This window comes from Notolepis coatsorum (genome assembly GCF_963971535.1).
Source record: "Notolepis coatsorum genome assembly, chromosome: 5".
Lineage (NCBI taxonomy): Eukaryota > Metazoa > Chordata > Actinopteri > Aulopiformes > Paralepididae > Notolepis > Notolepis coatsorum.
This window is the reverse complement of record NC_140169.1, coordinates 44,355,200-44,379,539: the sequence shown is the minus strand read 5'-3', so window position 1 is coordinate 44,379,539 and position 24,340 is coordinate 44,355,200. Positions and strand designations below refer to the sequence as shown.

The window sequence follows — 24,340 nt, the reverse complement described above, 5'->3', positions numbered from 1 at the left end:
GACACGTGTGAATGTGTGAGTGAGTGGGTGAATGTGAGGCATACGTTGTAAAGTGCTATTGATTTAAATGCCAACCCAATTGTTGCAATAATAAAAGGTGATATATTGCTCACAGTTAGTACTCTTTCCAATAAACAAACAATATTGATACAAGACTGTATACAAAAACATCCACCTTCCTCTGTAATAGTCTATCTCAATAATAGACCAAAACAAAATGCAATATTCATCTACTTCAAATGTTGGAGCCATTCTATTGTGTTCTTAGTGTATCTATCATTTATTTACATTTAGTTTCTGCACCTCTCATCTACCCCACCTAGCGTCCAAAGGCTGGTAGTGCATGTTGAGAGTGGGGGGCGGGGACTCTTTGAATCTCAGGTGGCTTGACGAGCAGGAAGAGAAGGCCTAGGGATGGTCACAATGTTTGGTGAAGGTGCCAGGTTATACATTTTTCTTTAAACCACATCAGTGTGAGAATTCAGTTATTTTTGAGTATTGGAATCTATCTTTTGATGTTTTCTTTAGATGCTTCAGATGCTTAAAATGAACCTATAATTGAATTCTACCTTGGATCTCGTTTTAGATTTTTTTTGGAATGTGCGTGTTAAAGACACTTACCTGGTTGACCAACAAGAAGCCATTACAGGCATGGTAAAGAATGTGGCACTGCTCCCTCTAGTGGCGGATGAACGGGGCTACAGGGGGACGGGCCGGACGCGTGGCTAGATGTCTAGATGTCTAGATGTAACATTACTGTCTATGTACCATATGTAAACGAGACGAAAATGAAGTTGAAAATGGTGCGCAGTAGTGCAAATACTTGTCCAGACCACTAATACTTGTCCAGATCGCCTCCAACCCGTCCAGCCTGGCTCTGCGGCTCTGCAGATACCCCCTACTCAAAAAGATGGGGTCCTCCTCCCTTCCTCCCAGCCCCCACCCTTCCCTCCATCGCTCCTCCTTTTATTTTTCAAACAAAAAATGCATTCATCTCCACTGTCCCTATGGGCTGGCATACTTTTCATTGGGCACGTCTGATAATGATTTTCCACCGTTAAAGGGATATGCCTTCACTGTCTACAACTGTAATCATAACTACCTACCTCAAACTATAGTCCTGTACTTAAATTAGATTAGATTCAAATGTATTGTCATTATACAGCACAAGTGCTTACCTGTACATATGCTTGCCTGTACCTAATATGTAGAATTATTGTTTGCTTGTACATTATCTGTACATGTCTGCTGTATATATTTAGCATGATGTGTTTTTAACCTGTTCTTAATTACCTGTATGCCATATATGTTATGCTTTCTTTTTTAGCGGCTTTTTAACAACAGGCCCAGGGACAACAGTTGAAAAAGAGCTTAGGCCAACACTGTCTCACACATTTACATTTATGCTCATTAATGTGCGCAGTCCCTGTTCAAATACAGTGTAAACTGAAACTGAACTGAAGTAGGCGTGCCCTACAGTACAATGGGACATATTTGGCATCCAACCAGAGTCCAAATGTAACAGTAAAGTGCAATAGTAATAAAATATATAAATTAGTACTACTGGGTGTAGTGCTAACCAGATGTATGTACAGAGTTGTTGTAATATGTACAATGATACAGGTATAAAGACACTATGGTAGTAAGTCATACTGACCAGCAGCATAATAAGAGTAGGTAAGAGATATGTACAATACAGAATCTAGATATGTAAAAAGGATTATATTCAGGTATGTACAGACAGATGTATATAATATAAATGTACAGTATATAATGTACATCATTATTATTGTACATACTGTCATACAGAGTTATATGCAGGTATATATGTAGGTATAGAATAATTATATGCAGGTATATTAAGACAGATATGGATATATATACAGTATATATGTAGGGCAGTTGTAGACAGTGAAAGCAGTAGGTAGGTATAAATTAAGTATAGAAAACTTTATTAACAGATTGCAGAATGGGTACAATACAGTACAGCTCAATACACACAATTGTTAAAGGGATGCAGACCATTCATCTTGTTTACATCAGGGTCCCTCATTTTCAATTCATAATGACATTTATGACATACAGATAGACAGTACTGCTACATCTATACATTTATGACATACCAGATTTGCAAATACAGTACCGTTTGTGATACAAAAATAACTGTACAAGCAAAACTGTACATTGAAATATTGACAACCATACTTGGTCATTTACTGTCATTTACATTGGAGGGGGTTGGGTTAGGACATTTACATGGGCCAGTTTCGAATTGCCGTCTCCCATATGTGTTCTTTGAGAGTGGTTTTGAAAGTGGGTAGTGATTCACATTCCTTTACAGCTTTGGGTAGGGCGTTCCACATTTGATTTGAAGTCTTTATTTCGAACATGCAATGAATACAACAAACAATAACAAAAAGCAAAACAACTCAATCTGCATGTTCGAAAAGGAGTAGGAAGAAGTATACACTTATTTAATCCTACCCCTTTTCCACTACTCAAATGAGTGTACTATTTTAAACATAAAAAAAAAGAAAAAAAAATATATATATGCAAAACAAAAACTATATATGTATAAAATAAAATAAAATAGAAAACAAAATAAAAATGTAAACACCCATGAATATCAAGTCCCTTCCTCATCCCTGTACCTTGTGAACATAATTTCCTTATACATCAGTTTGAATTGTCTCATGTTTGGACATTGCTTTAGCACCACATTTAGACTGTTCCACAGTTTCACTCCACATATCGAGATGCAGTGTTTTCTCATGGTAGTGCGTACGTTTAGCACCTTTAAATTGTGTTCTCCTCTCAGATTATAACCCCCCTCCCTATCAAAGAACAATTCTTGAATGTTTCTTGGAAGTGCATGACTTTTTGCTTTATACATTAATTGTGCCGTTTTAAATTCCACAAGATCATTTAACTTCAATGTCTTTGACTCCAAAAACAATATGTTAGTGTGATCACGATAACCTGCAATGTGAACTATCCTTATGGCCCTTTTTTGGATGTGGCATAATTGCGAAACGTGTTTAGTCCCTTGTTTGAGCCGAATCTGGGTTTAACATGATTTGTGGAGCTCCCTCTGGTGTTGTGGTCGTGGTATTCACTGACCTTTGGGAAGTATTTTGACATGGGCACCTTGGTCGTGTACTGTAGTGTATCTTGTAGACCAGGCCCATTGCAAGTTGCTGTACTCTTTCGTCTACTCTAAGCCATCCTAGGTTGTCAAAGTGGGCAGGGGTGAGGTGGGTTCTAGGAGTAAGGTCAAGCAGTAGTCTGACCAGTTTGTTTTGAGATGTTTGTCATTTCGTTTTTAGCGCCTTTGAGATGCTTTGGTACCATGAGGTGCAAGCATAGTCGTAGTACCCTTGAATGAGTGCTCCTGCCAGAGTCTTCAGGGTATTCTTGTTTACCAGAGAGGAGATCCGGTACAAGAATCGAGTTCGTTGGTTGACTTTTTTTTATTACATTGGATGCCATTTTGTCACAGGAATGATTAGCCTCTAGGATAGAGCCCAGGTAGGTACACTACTATACAATATCCTATACAATATACAGTTATACTATGTATACTAAACTATCCTAGCTATACTAACTATACTGTACAGAACATAGTTATGTTTAATTTGTTTCCTTTAAAGTGACCTTTTCTTTTGTGTTTAAAGTGACCTGTAGTGTGTGCTTGTGTGTGGAGAGATCAGTGTTCTGATGGCCTGGGGGAAGAAGCTGAGTCTGAGTCTCTCTGTTCTTGCTGCATGTATACGGAGGCGCTTGCCTGACTGCAGCAGCTTGAACAGGCTGTTGTTGGGGTGGTGAGGGTCCTTCATTATTCTGCAGGCTCTGGATTTGCACCTCTTGTTATACAAGTCCTGCAGGGGTGGTAGTGCAATAACCGTAGTACACTCGGCTGAGCGTACCACTCTCTGTAGGGCCTTCTTGTCCTGTGCCGTGCTGTTTCCATACCAGGCAGTGATGTTTCCAGTCAAGATGCTCTCTACAGCCCCGGAGTAGGACTGGAGTATCTTCCCCCGATACTCTGTACTTCCTTAACACTTTGAATGCCCAAACCGAGATATTTCGGGTTTACCCCCCGCGGATTGAATGCCCATAACGAGAATATTCGTTTTTTCTAGTTTTATTTTTTTATTAGCGATCTGAATTCATATTTCATCAATCCAGTCTACCGTTGGTAAATCAGCCACCCCAGGCGCTCAGATGTGAAAAAAGCGCCCCCTATCGTCTCCCAGATGGTAATTCACCCTTTTGGATTGGACTCAATGAAAATGCATGAGAAAAAAAAACCCGGACTCCACATTTTACTTCTCACGCATGTAACCGGAGCCGATCAGCTTCATGCTGCACCCTCAGCACAGCGTGGTTACTGTGTTTTACAGTATACGCGTGGGATCAATAAAAGGATCGATTTTTGGAATGGCTATCAGGAATTGGAATAATCCATTTGGATACCATCTGATCTCAGGTAAGGAATCTGTTTTTACCAGTCTTAGGATAATCAGACCCGTTTTCACGGAGATATAAGCTTTTCCCCTATAATGTGATATGGCTGTTTGACTGTAAGAGCGATCAGGAACTGAGAGAATCGATTTTCAGCGCGCGGCACCAGCGTGCACACGTAAACATATACTATCGATAATCTAGCGTTTATTTGAAAACAATTCATAAATAGGCCGAAAAATTACAACGTTCTAGAATATTACAGTACAGGGCGATTATCATGGAATCTCTTCTTTTTTCCGTGAAAACGAGGGCTTTTCAAAATGCTATAAAACGGAAATGAACCGATAAAAAAACAATCCTCTTCGACAATGTTGACTGGAAATGGGTCATTGATAATGCGACAGGCAGATTAGACATAATTTAAAACATAGATTAGGCGATATTAATGCTAACATTGCAGTGGATGGTGGGCATTCAAGCACTAAATGTGCGCCCCCTGCTGGGCACTGAAAGTGTTAATTGTCTCAGGTGATAGAGGCGCTGCTTTGCCTTTTTCACCAGTGTCTGTGTGTTGTCCATGTCAGGTCCTCTGTGATGTGGACTCCCAGGGGTAGCAGAGCCAAGGATATAGGCAATGGAGACAGAGTTTATATGGTATGGCTGTCATCGTGGCCATAGATATATATATAAAGACGCAAGGCGGTCTGTTGAAGTGAGGAGATGCTCCCATTAATTTCCACTACTTGTTTCCTGCCTCTCAGATATGACTCCATCCACCTTAAGGATATACTGTTAAAGGGGAGATGAAGCATAGCGATATAAACAGTCATAGCATCAAATTAGTATTTAGATAAACCACAGAAAAAAATCACGTTATAAAAATAAGGCGTTTAAGAAAAAACGATTTGTTATGTCCATTTATGTAGCATAAATTGAACATGTGTGCCGCCATTTTGTTGCTGACGTCACGGTGTTGGTTTGGTGTATATACTGCTGTTGCCTACCAAACAACGGGACCGTGGTGGTTCTTTTTGTATTGCTCCTGGCTGTTCAAACTAATTTTACCGTGTGAAAGAGAGAGGAAAGTTGGTTAATTTCCACAAACTACCAGTGAAAAAAACAGTGTTGTTGGCACGTTGGCTCAGGCTGGCTGCACTCAGGCGGTGCGATCAGCCTGTTGGACAGGGAATGAAGATCTCCAGCGAACACTTCATTGCCTCGGATTATGTTGTTGGGGGTGGGAGGTTTGTCCAGAAGACCACTAATCAGCTGAAGCCCAATGCGGTTCCCTCGGTCTTCGACAGACAGACCGGCGCAGGCAGTTCAGCGTCGCGGAGCATTTAGCCTGCTGGCTACCTAGCTCCACTTCAACCAGCGTCGGGAGCATTTAGCCTGCTGGCTACCTAGCTCCACTTCAACCAGCGTCGCGGGGCATTTAGCCTGCTGGCTACCTAGCTCCACTTCAACCAGCGTCGGGAGCATTCAGCCTGCTGGCTACCTAGCTCCACTTCAACCAGCGTCGGGAGCATTTAGCCTGCTGGCTACCTAGCTCCACTTCAACCAGCGTCGGGAGCATTTAGCCTGCTGGCTACCTAGCTCCACTTAAACCAGCGTCGCGGGGCATTTAGCCTGCTGGCTACCTAGCTCCACTTCAACCAGCGTCGGGAGCATTCAGCCTGCTGGCTACCTAGCTCCACTTCAACCAGCGTCGGGAGCATTTAGCCTGCTGGCTACCTAGCTCCACTTCAACCAGCGTCGGGAGCATTTAGCCTGCTGGCTACCTAGCTCCACTTCAACCAGCGTCGGGAGCATTTAGCCTGCTGGCTACCTAGCTCCACTTCAACCAGCGTCAGGAGCATTTAGCCTGCTGGCTACCTAGCTCCACTTCAACCAGCGTCGGGAGTATTTAGCCTGCTGGCTACCTAGCTCCACTTCAACCAGCGTCGGGAGCATTTAGCCTGCTGGCTACCTAGCTCCACTTCAACCAGCGTCGGGAGCATTTAGCCTGCTGGCTACCTAGCTCCACTTCAACCAGCGTCGGGAGCATTTAGCCTGCTGGCTACCTAGCTCCACTTCAACCAGCGTCGGGAGCATTTAGCCTGCTGGCTACCTAGCTCCACTTCAACCAGCGTCGGGAGCATTTAGCCTGCTGGCTACCTAGCTCCACTTCAACCAGCGTCGGGAGCATTTAGCCTGCTGGCTACCTAGCTCCACTTCAACCAGCGTCGGGAGCATTTAGCCTGCTGGCTACCTAGCTCCACTTCAACCAGCGTCGGGAGCATTTAGCCTGCTGGCTACCTAGCTCCACTTCAACCAGCGTCGGGAGCATTTAGCCTGCTGGCTACCTAGCTCCACTTCAACCAGCGTCGGGAGCATTTAGCCTGCTGGCTACCTAGCTCCACTTCAACCAGCGTCGGGAGCATTTAGCCTGCTGGCTACCTAGCTCCACTTCAACCAGCGTCTGCAGGCAATGAAGTGTTCGCTGCAGATCTTCATTCCCTGTCCAACAGGCTGATCGTGCCGCCTGAGTGCAGCCAGCCAACGTATAGGAAATTACTAGTTTTAGTTTAGTTTTTGTAAATATTGCCTTGAAATAGAGAAGCTGAAAAAGGTAGCAAGATGTAGCCTTCAATATATAAAGAAATTATATTGTCAGATATGGTTGAAAAACAAACAATGTTTTAAATGTAATTGTAGATACAATATTGTAGTTATAATTTCTTTAATTGAATTAACTTAAACTAGAAAAGTAAATGAACTAAATTAACAATGTAACTTAGTTTACAGAAGTTACATCTACATCTCCCGCCTCGACTACTGCAACGCACTGCTAGCTGGCCTCCCGGCCACTGCCACCAAGCCTCTTCAACTCATTCAAAATGCAGCGGCCCGCCTGATCTCAAACCTACCGAAGTCGGCCCATGTCACCCCACTTCTTAGGGACCTGCACTGGCTCCCCATTGCTGCACGTATCCGCTTCAAGGCCCTCGACCTAGCATACCGTGCGGCAAAGGGAACCGCTCCCGCCTACCTCCGGTCAATGGTCTCTAACTACACACCCTCAAGACCCCTACGCTCTGCATCTTCTGGCCGCCTCAGATCTACTCCTATCCAAGCTCCCGGAGGGTCATCAAAGAGAAGCCGCCTATTCTCAGTCCTTGCCCCACAATGGTGGAATGAACTACCCATCCCAGTTAGGACAGCCGAATCCCGTCCAATCTTTCGCCGTCGACTAAAGACTCACTTCTTCAACCATTATCTGAAATGATAAAAAAAAAAAAAAATCTAACCCCGACTAACCTTAATGTCATGCACTTGTCCTAATAAACTAACCTACACTGTAACACGCAACACTTTGATGAGCATTGTTACTCAGCTGATAGAGTTATACCCTTCTTGCGGTCTTGTCGCACAGAACTTGTAAGTCGCTTTGGATAAAAGCGTCAGCTAAATGACTAAATGTAAATGTAAATGTAAGGACAGTTTCCTTCTGAAGCACAACTTAAGAAATGCCTCATCCTTCCAGTCGGGACCATTTGTCACATATGAGAGCTCCACAGCTCAAGCAAACCCCCACAGGGCTTGTATTTTGGTTTTGCACTTCTCGTTCTTTGTTATGCTATTGCTATGCTATTGTTATGCAAAGACTAGGTGATAGTTAAGTGCCGGTACTTGGCGCACGGACGACGAGTCGAGTGAAAGTTGTGAACGCATTTTTGTGTGCACGCGCGATGCGCGTGCACATCCGTGCGCATACTTCTACTTCTGCTCGGAAAAGTGCTGGGACGGCGTGGTACCGCGTGGCATGACCACTGCACCCGATTACAATAGACCGCTCTAAAACCACACTTTTTTTTATCCACTTTTTCTCCAATTTTCTATATTTTTCTCCCATCCCAATTTCGTATCATCCAATTCAACCCTCCCCTGTCTCGAACGCTGTTTCTTGCCTCCCACAAGCCGGCTGCAATGTGGACTAAGTCATACATAGCACAAGTCCCCTCCGGTACTTGAGGTAACAGCAGTCGCATCTTTTCACCTGCGCAGCTCGATCTCTCAGTGGCGAGGAGTAATGCGTGGGAGGCTCACGCTGCCCCCGACACTTCAATGATTCTACTGCGCAGGCGCACCAACCGACCTGTAGGAGTCGCTGTCCACAACGCCCGATCCCCACCCATCAGTTTCCCACCCCCTAATACGGCCAATGTGTATTAGTATGGACGGCCAGCTAAACTGAAAGCAATGTGGAGCGCTGGGCTCGAACAGGCAAGCCCAGCGTCTCCGCATTCGTAGCGAGCGCCTTGCCCACTACGCCACGTAGCCGCCCTTCTCTAAAACCATACTTATATTCACCACGGTATAACACTGGAACGTATGGATGGAAAAATTATTTCTGTTTTGCATCTTGACCGGAAGAAACCCAGTGTCAAATGACTATAGTACTGTATCCATAGCGATAATATAGAATATGTATTGAAGATATAATGTTTGTTTGCAATGTTTGCTGGAGCCACTTCATCCAGAACGGCACACCCCGGTCAGAGAGCGGACACAGACACAGAACAGTCCTTTGTAGTTGAATTAGGATCACATGATGGAAGGAGAGTGATATCTCAAGAGTGCTTTCCATCCAGGTTGTAAGGCTGGATGGAACAATGAAAGATTGAGTGAGTGGTATTCTGCAACAGATAAGCAGAACATACAATAATTAACAGAGGTACATACTTACTAATCATAACCTGAACACACAACTAGAGATGCTATCTAGCATATTAGCATTGGCCGCATGGACCAAACATAACACAAGTAATTGGCAGAATGCAATGGCATCCAGAATACACACAGCTGAAGAGATGCTATAGCATTATTAGCATTAGCATAGCTCAATTAGCAGTATTGATCAACACATCGTAGCAAACCAAATCATAGTCACACATGCATGTCACAGCATCTCAACACACAAGGCAGGCTACATATGACATGTATCTATCATTACCATAGGCACTATATTTGTAGGCTATTGGTGACTTACTTATTTCATGAACGCACTCTCTCACTGGGAAAGCAGACGGCAATGGAACACATGGGCGGCAAGATGGCCGCTGTATTTAAACCCATTAGGACCCCTGGGCTGTCCATCTTCTTCTTCTTCTTCTAAATGGTGTTTTACGGCGGACGGCCACCAAATTTGGGGCATTTACCGCCACCTACCGACCCGGAGATCGGGCCAGTCTTCCAGTCTCCCCTCTCTAACCACGACCAAGTAAGGCTTTGTCAGTATTCCAATGTACAGTGTAAAATGTGTGTGTGTCCCCTACCCAACCCCCGCCCCCCCCCCCCACCTCCAATGTACAGCCCTCACCCAACCCACCCAACCCCACCCCACCCATCCAACCTCCTCCAATGTACAGTTTCTACGCCAAATGTATATACACTCCTTTTCTGGACACTTTTGTATCACAAACAGTACTGTATTTGCAAATCTGATATGTCATAAATGTATAGATGTAGCAGTACTGTCTATCTGTATGTCATGTATGTCATATATGTTATGATGAATTGAAAATGGGGGACCCTGATGTAAACAAGACGAAAGTCTTTCTCTGGTCTGCATCCCCTTAACAATTGTATGTATTGAGCTGTACTGTACTGTACCCATTCTGCCATCTGTTAATAAACTTTTCAATCAATCAATCAATCAATCAGTCTAACCAACTACCTAACCTATAAACACCTTCCTACAACCACACTGTCCACCATCCCTATAAACCTACATCTACATTATACTACATATCCCACTCTCTAACTCATGTATATTTCAACTTTCTATCTAACTTCCAACTCTGACCCTTTCCCTCAGACCCTATCATACACCCCCACATTCCTCAAAAACCCCATCACCACCCTCGCCTTATCTCCCCCCCCCCCACTCAGTATTTCCAATATCCCCAACTCCCTAACCCCCATCTCCCTCAAACCTTCTGTGATACCCCGCCCGAATAAAGCACCCTATGCACCTCCTCCCACCCCAGCCCCTCTACTCCCAAATGACTCACTGCTGCCTTCACTACCACCTGAACCTTTGCAGTCCTAGATGTAACCCCGAAAGCACTAGTAATCACCTCAGCTACAAAAAACACAAGCGCCTTCTTCTCCACTAATATCCTGCCAGCCATCTGCCTATCCACCTCACCGACCACTACCTCCCTCGCCTCCCGCCCCCTGGCCTCTCCACCTTGTCTCCCCTCCGCCCTCACTGCCTGAGCATATGAGAGCCGACCTTCCACTCTCACCTTCTGGACATTCGTCTCCCTCCTCATGACCTCACACTCCCCAGAAGCCACATTATGCTCCCCACCACAGCTACAACACCTAGGCTTCACCTCCCTGCAATCCCCATACTCATGGTCCCCCCCACACCTCGCACACCTCCTACTTTCCCTACATCCCCGGGCCATATGGCCAAACCGCTGGCAGTTAAAGCACCGCATCGCCCTCGGCACATAAGCCCTCACCGAGTAGCTCACATACCCCAAATTCACTCTTCCAGGCAGCCCCTCCCCCTCAAACTCCAGTAATACTGCCTCACTAGGCTCCTTCTTCCCATCTCTAGTTATTTGCAACCTCCTTACTCTAACTAGCATACCTCCCTTAAGGTTCTCCTTTAATTCTTCCTCACTCAAGCCCTTCGGCACCCCGGCTATCACCCCCTTACTGCCTGCCCCTCTCCGCTCCCCCACCCTACCCACCTGCACCACTGAACAATTCACTACCACCTTCAACTCTTTAGCCTTCTCAGCCTGCCCCTCACTCTTACATGAAACCAACAGGTTCCCATCAGGAAGGACCCTCGCATATTCTATACTCCCCAACTGCTTTTTCAGATTATCAGACAGCACCATCGGATTCATCCCTCTCATCATTTTCTGCTCCGCATCCCCAAACCGAACTACCACCACAATTTCTCACTTCTGCACTAACATTTCCGCTACCCTCACCTTCTGACCCACTCGAGCTATCTCCCCTACCCTTCTTCCTCTTTATCCCCTTCCCACTGTCTCTGCTCCTCTTCTCCACCTTACTCCACCCTTCTCCCCCGCTCTCACCCCCCTCCATACTGTCACCATCTGACTCCCTTCCCCTGTCACGACCGTCCCCGTCCCTATCGACTCCTCCCTCGCTCTCACTACCCTCCCCAGCTCCCGACGTCGAAAGCAGTTCATCACAGATCAACAAGGCTGCCACATCCATCTCCTCGTCACCGTTATAGCCATCAAACTCGACCCGGCACTTTTTTCCTTCGATCCAGGAAACAACCCCCGGGTAACTCTTGCCGTCCCCCGAAAACACAGCACGACAACGGGATCCCACCCTAAACGCCGGTGCCTCCTCCACATCTCTGCATAACTTTCTGACATCAACTTCCAAACTCCGCGCCATCACCCTCTCGTCCATCCGCCGACACACTTCCTCCCAATTCTCAGACCCTCCCCCGCCACGCTTTGACTCCGCTTTCTCTCTCTCTCTCTCTCTCCGAGCGACCGGGTCCAACCCTCCTCCGTGCCTTCCTCCTCTCTCCGACGCCATCTCAAATGACTCAGCGCCAGCCCTCATCTCCCAAGCGCCAACACCCTCCCTGGGTTGTCCAGAGAGATGCTAGACTATAAATAATAGGACCCCTGGGCCATCAAAGAAGTGCCTGAATGGAAATAACAATACACAGCATAACAAATAGTGGGGAATTTACAACAATATGGTTATAGCTCTACAAACAAGGTGACCGATTACATGGGTTTAATGGCTGGCATGAGGCGATAATTTCCCGGAAGAGGCGTGGCAATCAAAGTGTTAATGTGGGACCTTGTTACTTAGTTTAGCATTGCCACAATGAAAGTCCCATAGCGTGGCCATTTTAGCTCGGCCTAACTGTTGGCAGACATCCTCTGTAGCTTCTGGGTCGCCCTGTGCTTCTTTTAACCCATTCTCCGCCAATCACGTGTTAAGGCGGGTTTCTCCGCCATGCGTTGTCTGCCAATAACTCCGTAAGGCGTTTTTTTAGATCAATATTTCATATTTTCGTCATGGTATTCATATTTCACCCACGGAGTCTTGGGTGATGCTGTCTGAGCCATCACAACTCTGCAACGCTTCAATACCGCCACCTGGTGGCCGATCGGCGAGTTGCCAAACCGGAAGTGCCCATTGTAGCTGGGTCCGTTCCCTATTTTCGTCCGGCCACTCGCTTATCGTCCCGGGGCTCAATACAGACACCGTCGATATGGATCTTTGCCATAACTCAATGATCAACGTGATTTGGACGTGTATTAGTAATATACAAACCGGAAATGGATCGCATCGATCAACATCCCATAATTGGGATCTGTTTGCTCCACTCTGATCGCCCAACGCTACGAGGAGACTGGGGTGAGTTTCAGCGTTTTTCTTTACCATTTTCGATACAAACTGCTCTGATCAATATATCACCCATATGAATCATTTAACGTCGGCCATTGAATTATAAACGACCCCCCTCCCCCCCCTCCGTTCACCCGCAGAAGACCAGTCATGACGTTTAGGACCATGTACAGTTGAACATTTTAATATAACGTTGATCGGTATCAAACTGCATTTGATCATCTAATATATGCATTTATGCCTATATCTCACGTTCTATGAAATACTGCAGCAAACGATAAAAACATATTTATACTCTAGACGGTATTTTTGTATGAATATGTGAATGAAAAAGTAAAACGTTCCTACATCCTGAACGATAGATAATTGATGTTGAATGGGCCATAGTAATGTCAATTTAGCAATACAATTTAAAAAGTTATAGCCCTGCAAAGAAGGTGAACATCTCCATAGACTTATAACGCTGGCAGAGAGGGTACAATGATGGGTACAATGCCCGGCAGAGAATGGGTTAAGAGGTCCTCTGCCTCAGCAACCGACCCAGGCCTCTTTCTCGCCCCTTCTTTGGTTACGATAGACTGTACAACAGCGCAATATAGTGCAGGGGACCTTGACCTCTGACCTGTCCCCTGTTCCCCGCACACCTGTTTTTACACCGGTTTTTATACACCGGTTTTTATACACCTGTTTTGATCTCATCACGCTCTTATTGATATTGATAGATATGATTTAATTGAATTTTATCATGTGCTTATTTATCATGTTTAATTCATGATGCAGACATAATGTGAAACAACTGAATGAGAACTGTCAATGTCTGTATACTGTGTGAGCTGTGAGATACCCTGATAAAAGTATCTATCCATCTAGATAGCCTGGCTGGAAATCGTAGCGTTGGTCGGTATCCCCTTTGCCACAGCTCCGCCATGGCCTCTCTGTATTCTCCACGTCGGGCCACGATCTCCGGTGGATAGTCTTCGTATAATAGCGATGGATTGGGCTTTGTAAAACAACTTGCCGTATAATTATAGCTCTCGGCTTCGGTCCTCTTTTCGGTTTAGCCATATTAAAAAAAATCTAGTGAGGGCATTAAAAGTGTTAGTTTGTAAAAGTTAGGGGAGCAGTTTCAATGTGCGACCTCGCTCCATGACACCGGCCGCGCCCTCCTTTAGATGTTTTCTTATGCTCTGTATTAGTACGCTATATACATTGTTAGAATAGAAATACAATTAATACAAATAGTGCAAATGATTTCTAAACAATTTTATTATTGAAAATGCACATTGCATTGCTATACATTATCATGTTTAAAAAACAAACAAACAAGAAAACAACAACAAACAAACACATGGTAATAAACTTCAGCATTTTGGTTGATCAGCCGCTCCAGCCTAGAGGCTGCAGTAGCTGTGATCACCGTCCTTCTGCCTTTCAGTCAGGCTAAACATTACTAAACATTACTAAATACTTTCATACTGAAGAGACACACACACACACACTCATAGGATATAGGGCTGGGCGATATGGCCAAAATGGTATCACGATAATTTTTTTAAATAAAATTCATATGGTTCGATATCGATAATAATCTATATTTTTTATTAGTATTAAAAAATATATATATATTTTTTATTATTATTATTATTTAACCTCTTCCACCCGACGGGACCGGTACCGGTCCCAAAATCATGTCATAAATCAAGCTCTCTACACTGTCTGACATAATTATAGTTTTTTTTCCCCAAAACGTATTCAAGAATAAACATCATCATCATGTCACAACAGCAGTTATAATGTATATTTTCATCAATACGTTTGTTTACCAATAGGTTAAAGTGTTATTAGTGCGATTTTAGTTAAAAAAAAAAATTGTTATCGCAGAAATCGGCCATTTTGAAATACCGGCCGTCGGTGAATGTAGTCATTTTGAGTCATTTTGAGAAGAGGACATCTAGAGCTTTCAATGAGCGTTGGATTTTCTTAAAACTACACTTCCCCAAGGCCTCTAGCTTTCTTCAAGCTAATTACTTCCTGATTATTATTTTTTATTTTTCTTATTACTCGGAATTATATACCACAAAACTGAACGTTATTGGCATATATTGGAGCGCAGTTAGTTTGTCTCCCCTATTTTGAGCATTTAACAACCATCCGATTTGAAATCAGTTTCAAAATGGCGGCGCTCTTGCAAGAATAAAAAACCTACTGTACATACAGTAGATTTCATTATCTGTTCTTCATGCACGCCTGGTGATACTAAATCCAAATTGAACTCGGCCATTTGAAAGAGAAGATTTGGCACAATCCATAAATGTGCGAATTGGCTATTGATTGATTGATTGAAAACTTTATTAACAGATTGCAGAATGGGTACAATACAGTACAGCTCAATACACACAATTGTTAAGGGGATGCAGACCTATATATAAATAATATATATATTATAATAAAGTAATTTATAGGCCTGCTATTCTATAATAATATTTCAAATCGCATTGGTCCGGATGTGTGAGAATTCAGTACTGTATCTACAAAACCTTCTGTTTAATCATCTTCCCTTTATTAATTTCCTTAGATCTTTGGAACACGTGATCTCAAGAAGGTACTGAACGAGCTCAGCGGCAGTTTTTCATGTCTGGTCATTTTTAGCATGGTGTTATTCACTGTCAAAGATGCAAAGAAAAATCATAATTCATATTCTCCTTTGTTTCATCACAATTTAAGCAAGCCTAGTAATAGACACAATATTTCTGACACTGGGAATACATTCACTGAGGTCCATAGATGTCCTTAGATACCAAGAACATGCAAATGGGCCTTGTAGACCCCGTGGAGCAGTATTCCATTTAATTTTAGGCGGATTTTCAGAAAATAGGGCTCCGGGCTTAACCTGGAAATTCCAACGCTCATTGAAAGCTCTGGATGTCCTCTTCTCAAAATGACTACATTTTGCATCATTCAGCGTGGGCCGCGTATTCAGAATGGCGGATCTCTGCTACCACAACAAACACATTTCAAAAACTAAAATCTCACTAATAACACTTTAACCTATTGGTAAACAAACGTATTGATGAAAATATACATTATAACTGCTGTTGTGCAGGGATGTGATTTTTCCGTTTTTAACCGGATTTCCGGTTTTTCTGACCTAAAATCACGATAAAAAAAATAAAAAAATTGTAAAAAATTAAAAAGTTTATTTTATTTTATATATATATATTTTTTAAATATGTTTTGATTATTTTTCCACCTGGTCTAAGTGAAACGCGAAAGCAACATTTATCAGACCTGCTATTCTTGCATAACAGATTTTCATTGGCTATCGATAATGTTAGCAGTTTTGTTGAGTGGCGCGAGATACTGTAAAGACGTCAACACACTAGGAAACGCACTAACACTGGATTGCTTTTGTAAAACTGACCAACCAGGGAAGGTTACTTGCAAGCAGTGCCGCAGTCTGCCACTCAACACTACTCAAGGGAGAGCAAGCATTGTCCAGTTAACGTGAAGCTCTGTAGAAACATCAAACTCTCAAGCATGAGGTACAGAAGCTAACCTAGACATAACCAAGAAGCTAAGATGGAGAAATGTCACCACCTTCATTCTCAAAATCGACCTGAGAGCAAAAGAAAAGCAAAAGAGTCCATTAGTCCAACTGCAGCCCTTCGCAGTAGGCAAGACTTCCAGAGGAGGCGGTTACAGGTGTTGCACAATCTGGTTGCAAAGAAGAAAAGATAAGGTCCTAACGTTAGTGTTTTAGCCAGGATGACTTGGGAGGGGTCAAGGTGACCCCCTTACATTTTTTTAGGGGGACACTGATATATTTGATTCATTTTCTTTGTCCCTTTCCTCTCCCACCTTCCTCTTCCCTGTGAACAGTTCAATATATACAAATAAAATGTGTTCATTCATTCAAATAGTGTTTAAAAAAAAAAAAAAAAAAAAAAATGATAGTTTCGAAAATGTTCAGGTTTTTTTCCTTAAAGCGCAATCACATCCCTGGTTGTGACATGATTATGATGTTTATTCTTGAACACTTTTTTTTTTAAACAATAATTATGTCAGACAGTCTGCAGAGATTGGTTTATGACATGATGTCATTTGCGGTCCGGCACCGGACCGCACAGGCGGAAGAGGTTAAGAGGTTAAACAACAAATGTATGTTTATTTTGCAGCAATTCTTTGTCGTTGCCGCCATCTTTAGTGTTACAGCCCCTCACACTCCAGTTCTCAGGCTGCAGCTGGTTTAAAAGCGAAAGTAAACCGGCTTCTTTGCTGGCTGTGGCTCCAGGGGAGTTGAACAGTTCTGGCTCTGCTAGTTTATTTTCGATCTTTTGGCGCTTTTTTGGTGGACAAACCACCGCACATGTGCACCGTGACTCGTGACTGGAGACTAGCTCTGCTAGCACACATAGCCTACTGTGTACAGACGGTTTCAAACTGTATTTTAAATTAGAAAGCAAACCAAATAAATGGACGAGAAAAATAAATCTCAATTTGGTCAGTATTGTCATTTGGACAAGCAAAGCCATTACATTAAGTTGCAGGCAAGAAAGACAAGTATGTCCACTGTCTCTGGGTTTAAAGCTGCCCTGTTGCAGGTCACAATACAAAGAAAAAAAAGAAGAAAAAAAATATCGATTTATTATCGACCATGTTTCATAAAAATATATCGCGATAATTATCGTTATCGTTTTATCGCCCAGCCCTAATAGGATATAGACTTCACTATATTACTTTTCCCCCAGTGCCAAAATAACATTTCAGACCAAATCCATACAAAGAGTAGACAAAACCCATTTTCCATAATACAAACAGAAAATATCTCATCCAAGACAAAAAACAAACACTACAAAATACTACCATCCTGGTGTGTGGCCAGGACAAGGATTTAAAGACTTCCGTGAACCCCGTCAGATGTACAACACACCAGTATGATTGTAATGATGGTGTAGTGAGTGCTACCAGTCACTGAAAGATATGGACACGTTCAACTTGACAACATGGACATTCTAAAACAGAACCCAATTAATTTCCTGTCGGAATGTCTGCTAACGCAAGAACTGACAGGACATACAGGTGGGTCCAAACTGTTCCCCTAGCAACAGAAATCCAGTGAAACCATATATAGAGTTCTATTCTGAAATAGAATTCTGAGGAAATGTAAAAAAGGAGGGAAAAAAGTGAATTCCATATTAGAATTCATTTGTAGGAAACATTAAAAAATAGAACTTTCAATATAAAAAAGAGACACTATATGCACATTGAATAACTGCATATTATTCACCCTTTACAGTTTTCCACTGTAATAAGATTAAAGGAACAACATTTTGAGAAATACACTTATTTGCCATCTTCCCCAGAGTCAGGCGAAAACATTGATATTAATCTCTGTATGTCCGTTTTGGAGTTGTTGGAAGTAGCATTTAGCATTTTTGTGCATTCTAGTTTTTATATATTGTATAGTGTTTGGTATTTTGCCCCTGTACTGTATGAAGCACAATCTCAGGAGGCTCACACAGAACCAAGCATTTCACTGTAATGTACATGTACCTTATTATGTGACAAATAAAACAAAAACTTTAAACTTGTATGTCTTCACTTTTGACAAAGCTAGGCTAGCTGCTCTCTACCACTTCCAGTCCATGTGCTTAAGTTAGGCTATCTGCTCCCTACCGCTTCCAGTCCTTGTGCTAAGCTAGGCTATCTGCTCCCTACCGCTTCCAGTCCTTGTGCTAAGCTAGGCTATCTGCTCCCTACCGCTTCCAGTCCTTGTGCTAAGCTAGGCTATCTGCTCCCTACCACTTCCAGTCCTTGTGCTAAGCTAGGCTATCTGCTCCCTACCGCTTCCAGTCCTTGTGCTAAGCTAGGCTAGCTGCTCTCTACTGCTTCCAGTCCTTGTGCTAAGCTAGGCTAGCTGCTCTCTACTGCTTCCAGTCCTTGTGCTAAGCTAGGCTAGCTGCTCTCTACTGCTTCCAGTCCTTGTGCTAAGCTAGGCTAGCTGCTCTCTACTGCTTCCAGTCCTTGTGCCAAGCTAGGCTAGCTGCTCTCTACTGCTTCCAGTCCTTGTGCTAAGCTAGGCTAGCTGCTCTCTACTGCTTCCAGTCCTTGTGCTAAGCTAGGCTAGCTGCTCTCTACTGCTTCCAGTCCTTGTGCTAAGCTAGGCTAGCTGCTCTCTACTGCTTCCAGTCCTTGTGCTAAGCTAGGCTAGCTGCTCTCTACTGCTTCCAGTCCTTGTGCCAAGCTAGGCTAGCTGCTCTCTACTGCTTCCAGTCCTTGTGCTAAGCTAGGCTAGCTGCTCTCTACTGCTTCCAGACCTTGTGCTAAGCTAGGCTAGCTGCTCTCTACTGCTTCCAGTCCTTGTGCTAAGCTAGGCTAGCTGCTCTCTACTGCTTCCAGTCCTTGTGCTAAGCTAGGCTAGCTGCTCTCTACTGCTTCCAAACCTTGTGCTAAGCTAGGCTAGCTGCTCTCTACTGCTTCCAGTCCTTGTGCTAAGCTAGGCTAGCTGCTCTCTACTGCTTCCAGTCCTTGTGCTAAGCTAGGCTAGCTGCTCTCTACTGCTTCCAGTCCTTGTGCTAAGCTAGGCTAGCTACTCTCTACTGCTTCCAGTCCATGTGCTAGGCTAGCTGCTCCCTACTGCTTCCAGTCATTGTGCTGAGCTAGGCTATCTGCTCCCTACTGCTTCCAGTCATTGTGCTAAGCTAGGCTAGCATGCACCTGGACCTCTCTCTGGGGCTACTGGACACACAGATGAAACTGACATCAGTCTTCTTCTCGGACTCTGGTGAAGTGTACGAAGTGTATTTCACAAAATGCTGGAGTGTTCCTTTAAAAATGATTTTCACTATATTATATTACCACACAGTTAAGTCGACAACCACTTAAGTACTTCATGATGATATTCTTCTCAACCTTCAGCGCTCCCGTCGGACCGTGTCATCGTCACGCGCCCGGCTGAACCAACCTACCTAACAATGTCTGTCTTCATGTTCACCTTCGCAGAGACAGTCCTGTGGGTCAGAACAGGCCTTCAGATCACAACGCTGGTGCCACTGCGGTAGCTCCTGTCCTGAGAGAGGAAGCCACACAGGAAGCAGTGGAGGCAGGTCAATAGGAAAGTGAGACAAAGACCTTTTGGTTCAACAGGTCAAATCAATAAAGATGTGAGTCAGTGGCTCTCAAAGTAGGGTCCAGGGCCCACCCAAGGGTCCGTGTAGGGGTCCCCTGCTAACCCCTAACCCAAGGGTCCGTGTAGGTCCCCTGCTAACCCCTAACCAAGGGTCCGTGTAGGTCCCCTGCTAACCCCTAACCAAGGGTCTTTGTAGGTCCCCTGCTAACCCCTAACCAAGGGTCCTTGTAGGTCCCCTGCTAACCCCTAACCAAGGGTCCTTGTAGGTCCCCTGCTAACCCCTAACCAAGGGTCCGTGTAGGTCCCCTGCTAACCCCTAACCAAGGGTCCTTGTAGGGGTCCCCTGCTAACCCCTAACCAAGGGTCCTTGTAGGTCCCCTGCTAACCCCTAACCAAGGGTCCTTGTAGGTCCCCTGCTAACCCCTAACCCAAGGGTCCGTGTAGGTCCCCTGCTAACCCCTAACCAAGGGTCCTTGTAGGGGTCCCCTGCTAACCCCTAACCAAGGGTCCTTGTAGGTCCCCTGCTAACCCCTAACCAAGGGTCCTTGTAGGTCCCCTGCTAACCCCTAACCAAGGGTCCTTGTAGGTCCCCTGCTAACCCCTAACCAAGGGTCCGTGTAGGTCCCCTGCTAACCCCTAACCAAGGGTCCTTGTAGGTCCCCTGCTAACCCCTAACCAAGGGTCCTTGTAGGTCCCCTGCTAACCCCTAACCAAGGGTCCTTGTAGGTCCCCTGCTAACCCCTAACCAAGGGTCCTTGTAGGTCCCCTGCTAACCCCTAACCAAGGGTCCTTGTAGGTCCCCTGCTAACCCCTAACCAAGGGTCCTTGTAGGTCCCCTGCTAACCCCTAACCAAGGGTCCTTGTAGGTCCCCTGCTAACCCCTAACCAAGGGTCCTTGTAGGGTCCCCTGCTAACCCCTAACCAAGGGTCCTTGTAGGTCCCCTGCTAACCTCTAACCAAGGGTCCTTGTAGGGGTCCCCTGCTAACCCCTAACCAAGGGTCCTTGTAGGTCCCCTGCTAACCCCTAACCAAGGGTCCTTGTAGGTCCCCTGCTAACCCCTAACCAAGGGTCCTTGTAGGTCCCTGCTAACCTCTAACCAAGGGTCCTTGTAGGTCCCCTGCTAACCCCTAACCAAGGGTCCTTGTAGGTCCCCTGCTAACCCCTAACCAAGGGTCCTTGTAGGGTCCCCTGCTAACCCCTAACCAAGGGTCCTTGTAGGGGTCCCCTGCGAACCCCTAACCAAGGGTCCTTGTAGGTCCCCTGCTAACCCCTAACCAAGGGTCCTTGTAGGTCCCCTGCTAACCCCTAACCAAGGGTCCTTGTAGGTCCCCTGCTAACCCCTAACCAAGGGTCCTTGTAGGTCCTGCTAACCCCTAACCAAGGGTCCTTGTAGGGTCCCCTGCTAACCCCTAACCAAGGGTCCTTGTAGGGTCCCCTGCTAACCCCTAACCAAGGGTCCTTGTAGGGTCCCCTGCTAACCTCTAACCAAGGGTCCGTGTAGGTCCCCTGCTAACCCCTAACCCAAGGGTCCGTGTAGGGGTCCCCTGCTAACCCCTAACCAAGGGTCTGTGTAGGTCCCCTGCTAACCTCTAACCAAGGGTCCGTGTAGGTCCCCTGCTAACCCCTAACCAAGGGTCCTTGTAGGTCCCCTGCTAACCCCTAACCAAGGGTCCTTGTAGGTCCCCTGCTAACCCCTAACCAAGGGTCCTTGTAGGTCCCCTGCTAACCCCTAACCAAGGGTCCTTGTAGGTCCCCTGCTAACCCCTAACCAAGGGTCCTTGTAGGTCCCCTGCTAACCCCTAACCAAGGGTCCTTGTAGGTCCCCTGCTAACCCCTAACCAAGGGTCCTTGTAGGTCCCCTGCTAACCCCTAACCAAGGGTCCGTGTAGGTCCCCTGCTAACCCCTAACCAAGGGTCCTTGTAGGTCCCCTGCTAACCCCTAACCAAGGGTCCGTGTAGGTCCCCTGCTAACCCCTAACCAAGGGTCCTTGTAGGTCCCCTGCTAACCCCTAACCAAGGGTCCTTGTAGGTCCCCTGCTAACCCCTAACCAAGGGTCCTTGTAGGTCCCCTGCTAACCCCCACCCAAGGGTCCGTGTAGGTCCCCTGCTAACCCCTAACCAAGGGTCCTTGTAGGTCCCCTGCTAACCCCTAACCAAGGGTCCTTGTAGGTCCCCTGCTAACCCCTAACCAAGGGTCCTTGTAGGTCCCCTGCTAACCCCTAACCAAGGGTCCTTGTAGGTCCCCTGCTAACCCCTAACCAAGGGTCCTTGTAGGTCCCCTGCTAACCCCCACCCAAGGGTGCTTGTAGGGGTCCCCTGCTAACCCCTAACCAAGGGTCCGTGTAGGTCCCCTGCTAACCCCTAACCCAAGGGTCCGTGTAGGGTCCCCTGCTAACCCCTAACCAAGGGTCCTTGTAGGTCCCCTGCTAACCCCTAACCAAGGGTCTGTGTAGGTCCCCTGCTAACCCCTAACCAAGGGTCCTTGTAGGGTTCCCTGCTAACCCCTAACCAAGGGTCCTTGTAGGTCCCCTGCTAACCCCTAACCAAGGGTCCTTGTAGGTCCCCTGCTAACCCCTAACCAAGGGTCCTTGTAGGTCCCCTGCTAACCCCTAACCAAGGGTCCTTGTAGGTCCCCTGCTAACCCCTAACCAAGGGTCCTTGTAGGTCCCCTGCTAACCCCTAACCAAGGGTCCGTGTAGGTCCCCTGCTAACCCCTAACCAAGGGTCCTTGTAGGTCCCCTGCTAACCCCTAACCAAGGGTCCTTGTAGGTCCCCTGCTAACCCCTAACCAAGGGTCCTTGTAGGTCCCCTGCTAACCCCTAACCAAGGGTCCGTGTAGGTCCCCTGCTAACCCCTAACCAAGGGTCCTTGTAGGTCCCCTGCTAACCCCTAACCAAGGGTCCTTGTAGGTCCCCTGCTAACCCCTAACCAAGGGTCCTTGTAGGGTCCCCTGCTAACCTCTAACCAAGGGTCCGTGTAGGTCCCCTGCTAACCCCTAACCAAGGGTCCTTGTAGGTCCCCTGCTAACCCCTAACCAAGGGTCCTTGTAGGTCCCCTGCTAACCCCTAACCAAGGGTCCTTGTAGGTCCCCTGCTAACCCCTAACCAAGGGTCCTTGTAGGGGTCCCCTGCTAACCCCTAACCAAGGGTCCTTGTAGGTCCCCTGCTAACCCCTAACCAAGGGTCCTTGTAGGTCCCCTGCTAACCCCTAACCAAGGGTCCTTGTAGGTCCCCTGCTAACCCCTAACCAAGGGTCCTTGTAGGTCCCCTGCTAACCCCTAACCAAGGGTCCTTGTAGGTCCCCTGCTAACCCCTAACCAAGGGTCCTTGTAGGTCCCCTGCTAACCCCTAACCAAGGGTCCTTGTAGGTCCCCTGCTAACCCCTAACCAAGGGTCCTTATAGGGTCCCCTGCTAACCCCTAACCAAGGGTCCTTGTAGGTCCCCTGCTAACCTCTAACCAAGGGTCCGTGTAGGTCCCCTGCTAACCTCTAACCCAGGGTCCTTGTAGGTCCCCTGCTAACCCCTAACCAAGGGTCCTTGTAGGTCCCCTGCTAACCTCTAACCAAGGGTCCTTGTAGGTCCCCTGCTAACCCCTAACCAAGGGTCCTTGTAGGTCCCCTGCTAACCCCTAACCAAGGGTCTTTGTAGGTCCCCTGCTAACCCCTAACCAAGGGTCCTTGTAGGTCCCCTGCTAACCCCTAACCAAGGGTCCTTGTAGGTCCCCTGCTAACCCCTAACCAAGGGTCCTTGTAGGTCCCCTGCTAACCCCTAACCAAGGGTCCTTGTAGGTCCCCTGCTAACCCCTAACCAAGGGTCCTTGTAGGTCCCCTGCTAACCTCTAACCAAGGGTCTTTGTAGGTCCCCTGCTAACCCCTAACCAAGGGTCCTTGTAGGTCCCCTGCTAACCCCTAACCAAGGGTCCTTGTAGCAGCGTTTCCGTTAGCCGGTAATTACCGGTATTTGACTGGCAAAATATGTTGAAGTCCGAATATTTAAATATCTCCGGTCATAATGTCCGGTGGAAATAATTCCTCTAAGCACAATTTTATTATTTGAATTGTATTAAAATAGGCTAAAATTAAATAGCCTATGCGATGAACAAAACAATCAATTCATTTGTTTCATTGTGCTTCGCTCTAATAAAGCGCGGATGGCGCCGCTCGGATGTGAATCTTTTTTTTTCTTTTTTTGAGCCTGTCTGGCCACCATAATAACGACAAACAGCTATACGAGCGAGAGAGAGAGATGGCCAAACAAGCTAAACCTAACAAATATTTCATGAAACCAAGCACAAGCAGGTCTAATAATAATGACATTGACAACGAAGA

At 45.8% G+C, this 24,340-nt stretch overlaps 1 protein-coding gene across 1 annotated transcript in view; it reads right to left on the bottom strand.

Moving 5' to 3' along the window:
* Positions 1-15,985: 15,985 nt before the first annotated feature.
* ildr1b (immunoglobulin-like domain containing receptor 1b) overlaps positions 15,986-24,340 on the bottom strand; it is a 61,181-nt gene continuing 52,826 nt past the window's right edge. Inside the window, exons 9-10 of the mRNA XM_084314072.1 lie at positions 19,877-19,951; positions 15,986-16,596 (exon numbers count right to left, since the gene is read on the bottom strand). Coding sequence (XP_084170198.1) covers positions 19,913-19,951 — 39 coding nt within the window. The 3' untranslated portion in view covers positions 15,986-16,596; positions 19,877-19,912. The remainder of the gene's footprint in view (positions 16,597-19,876; positions 19,952-24,340) is intronic.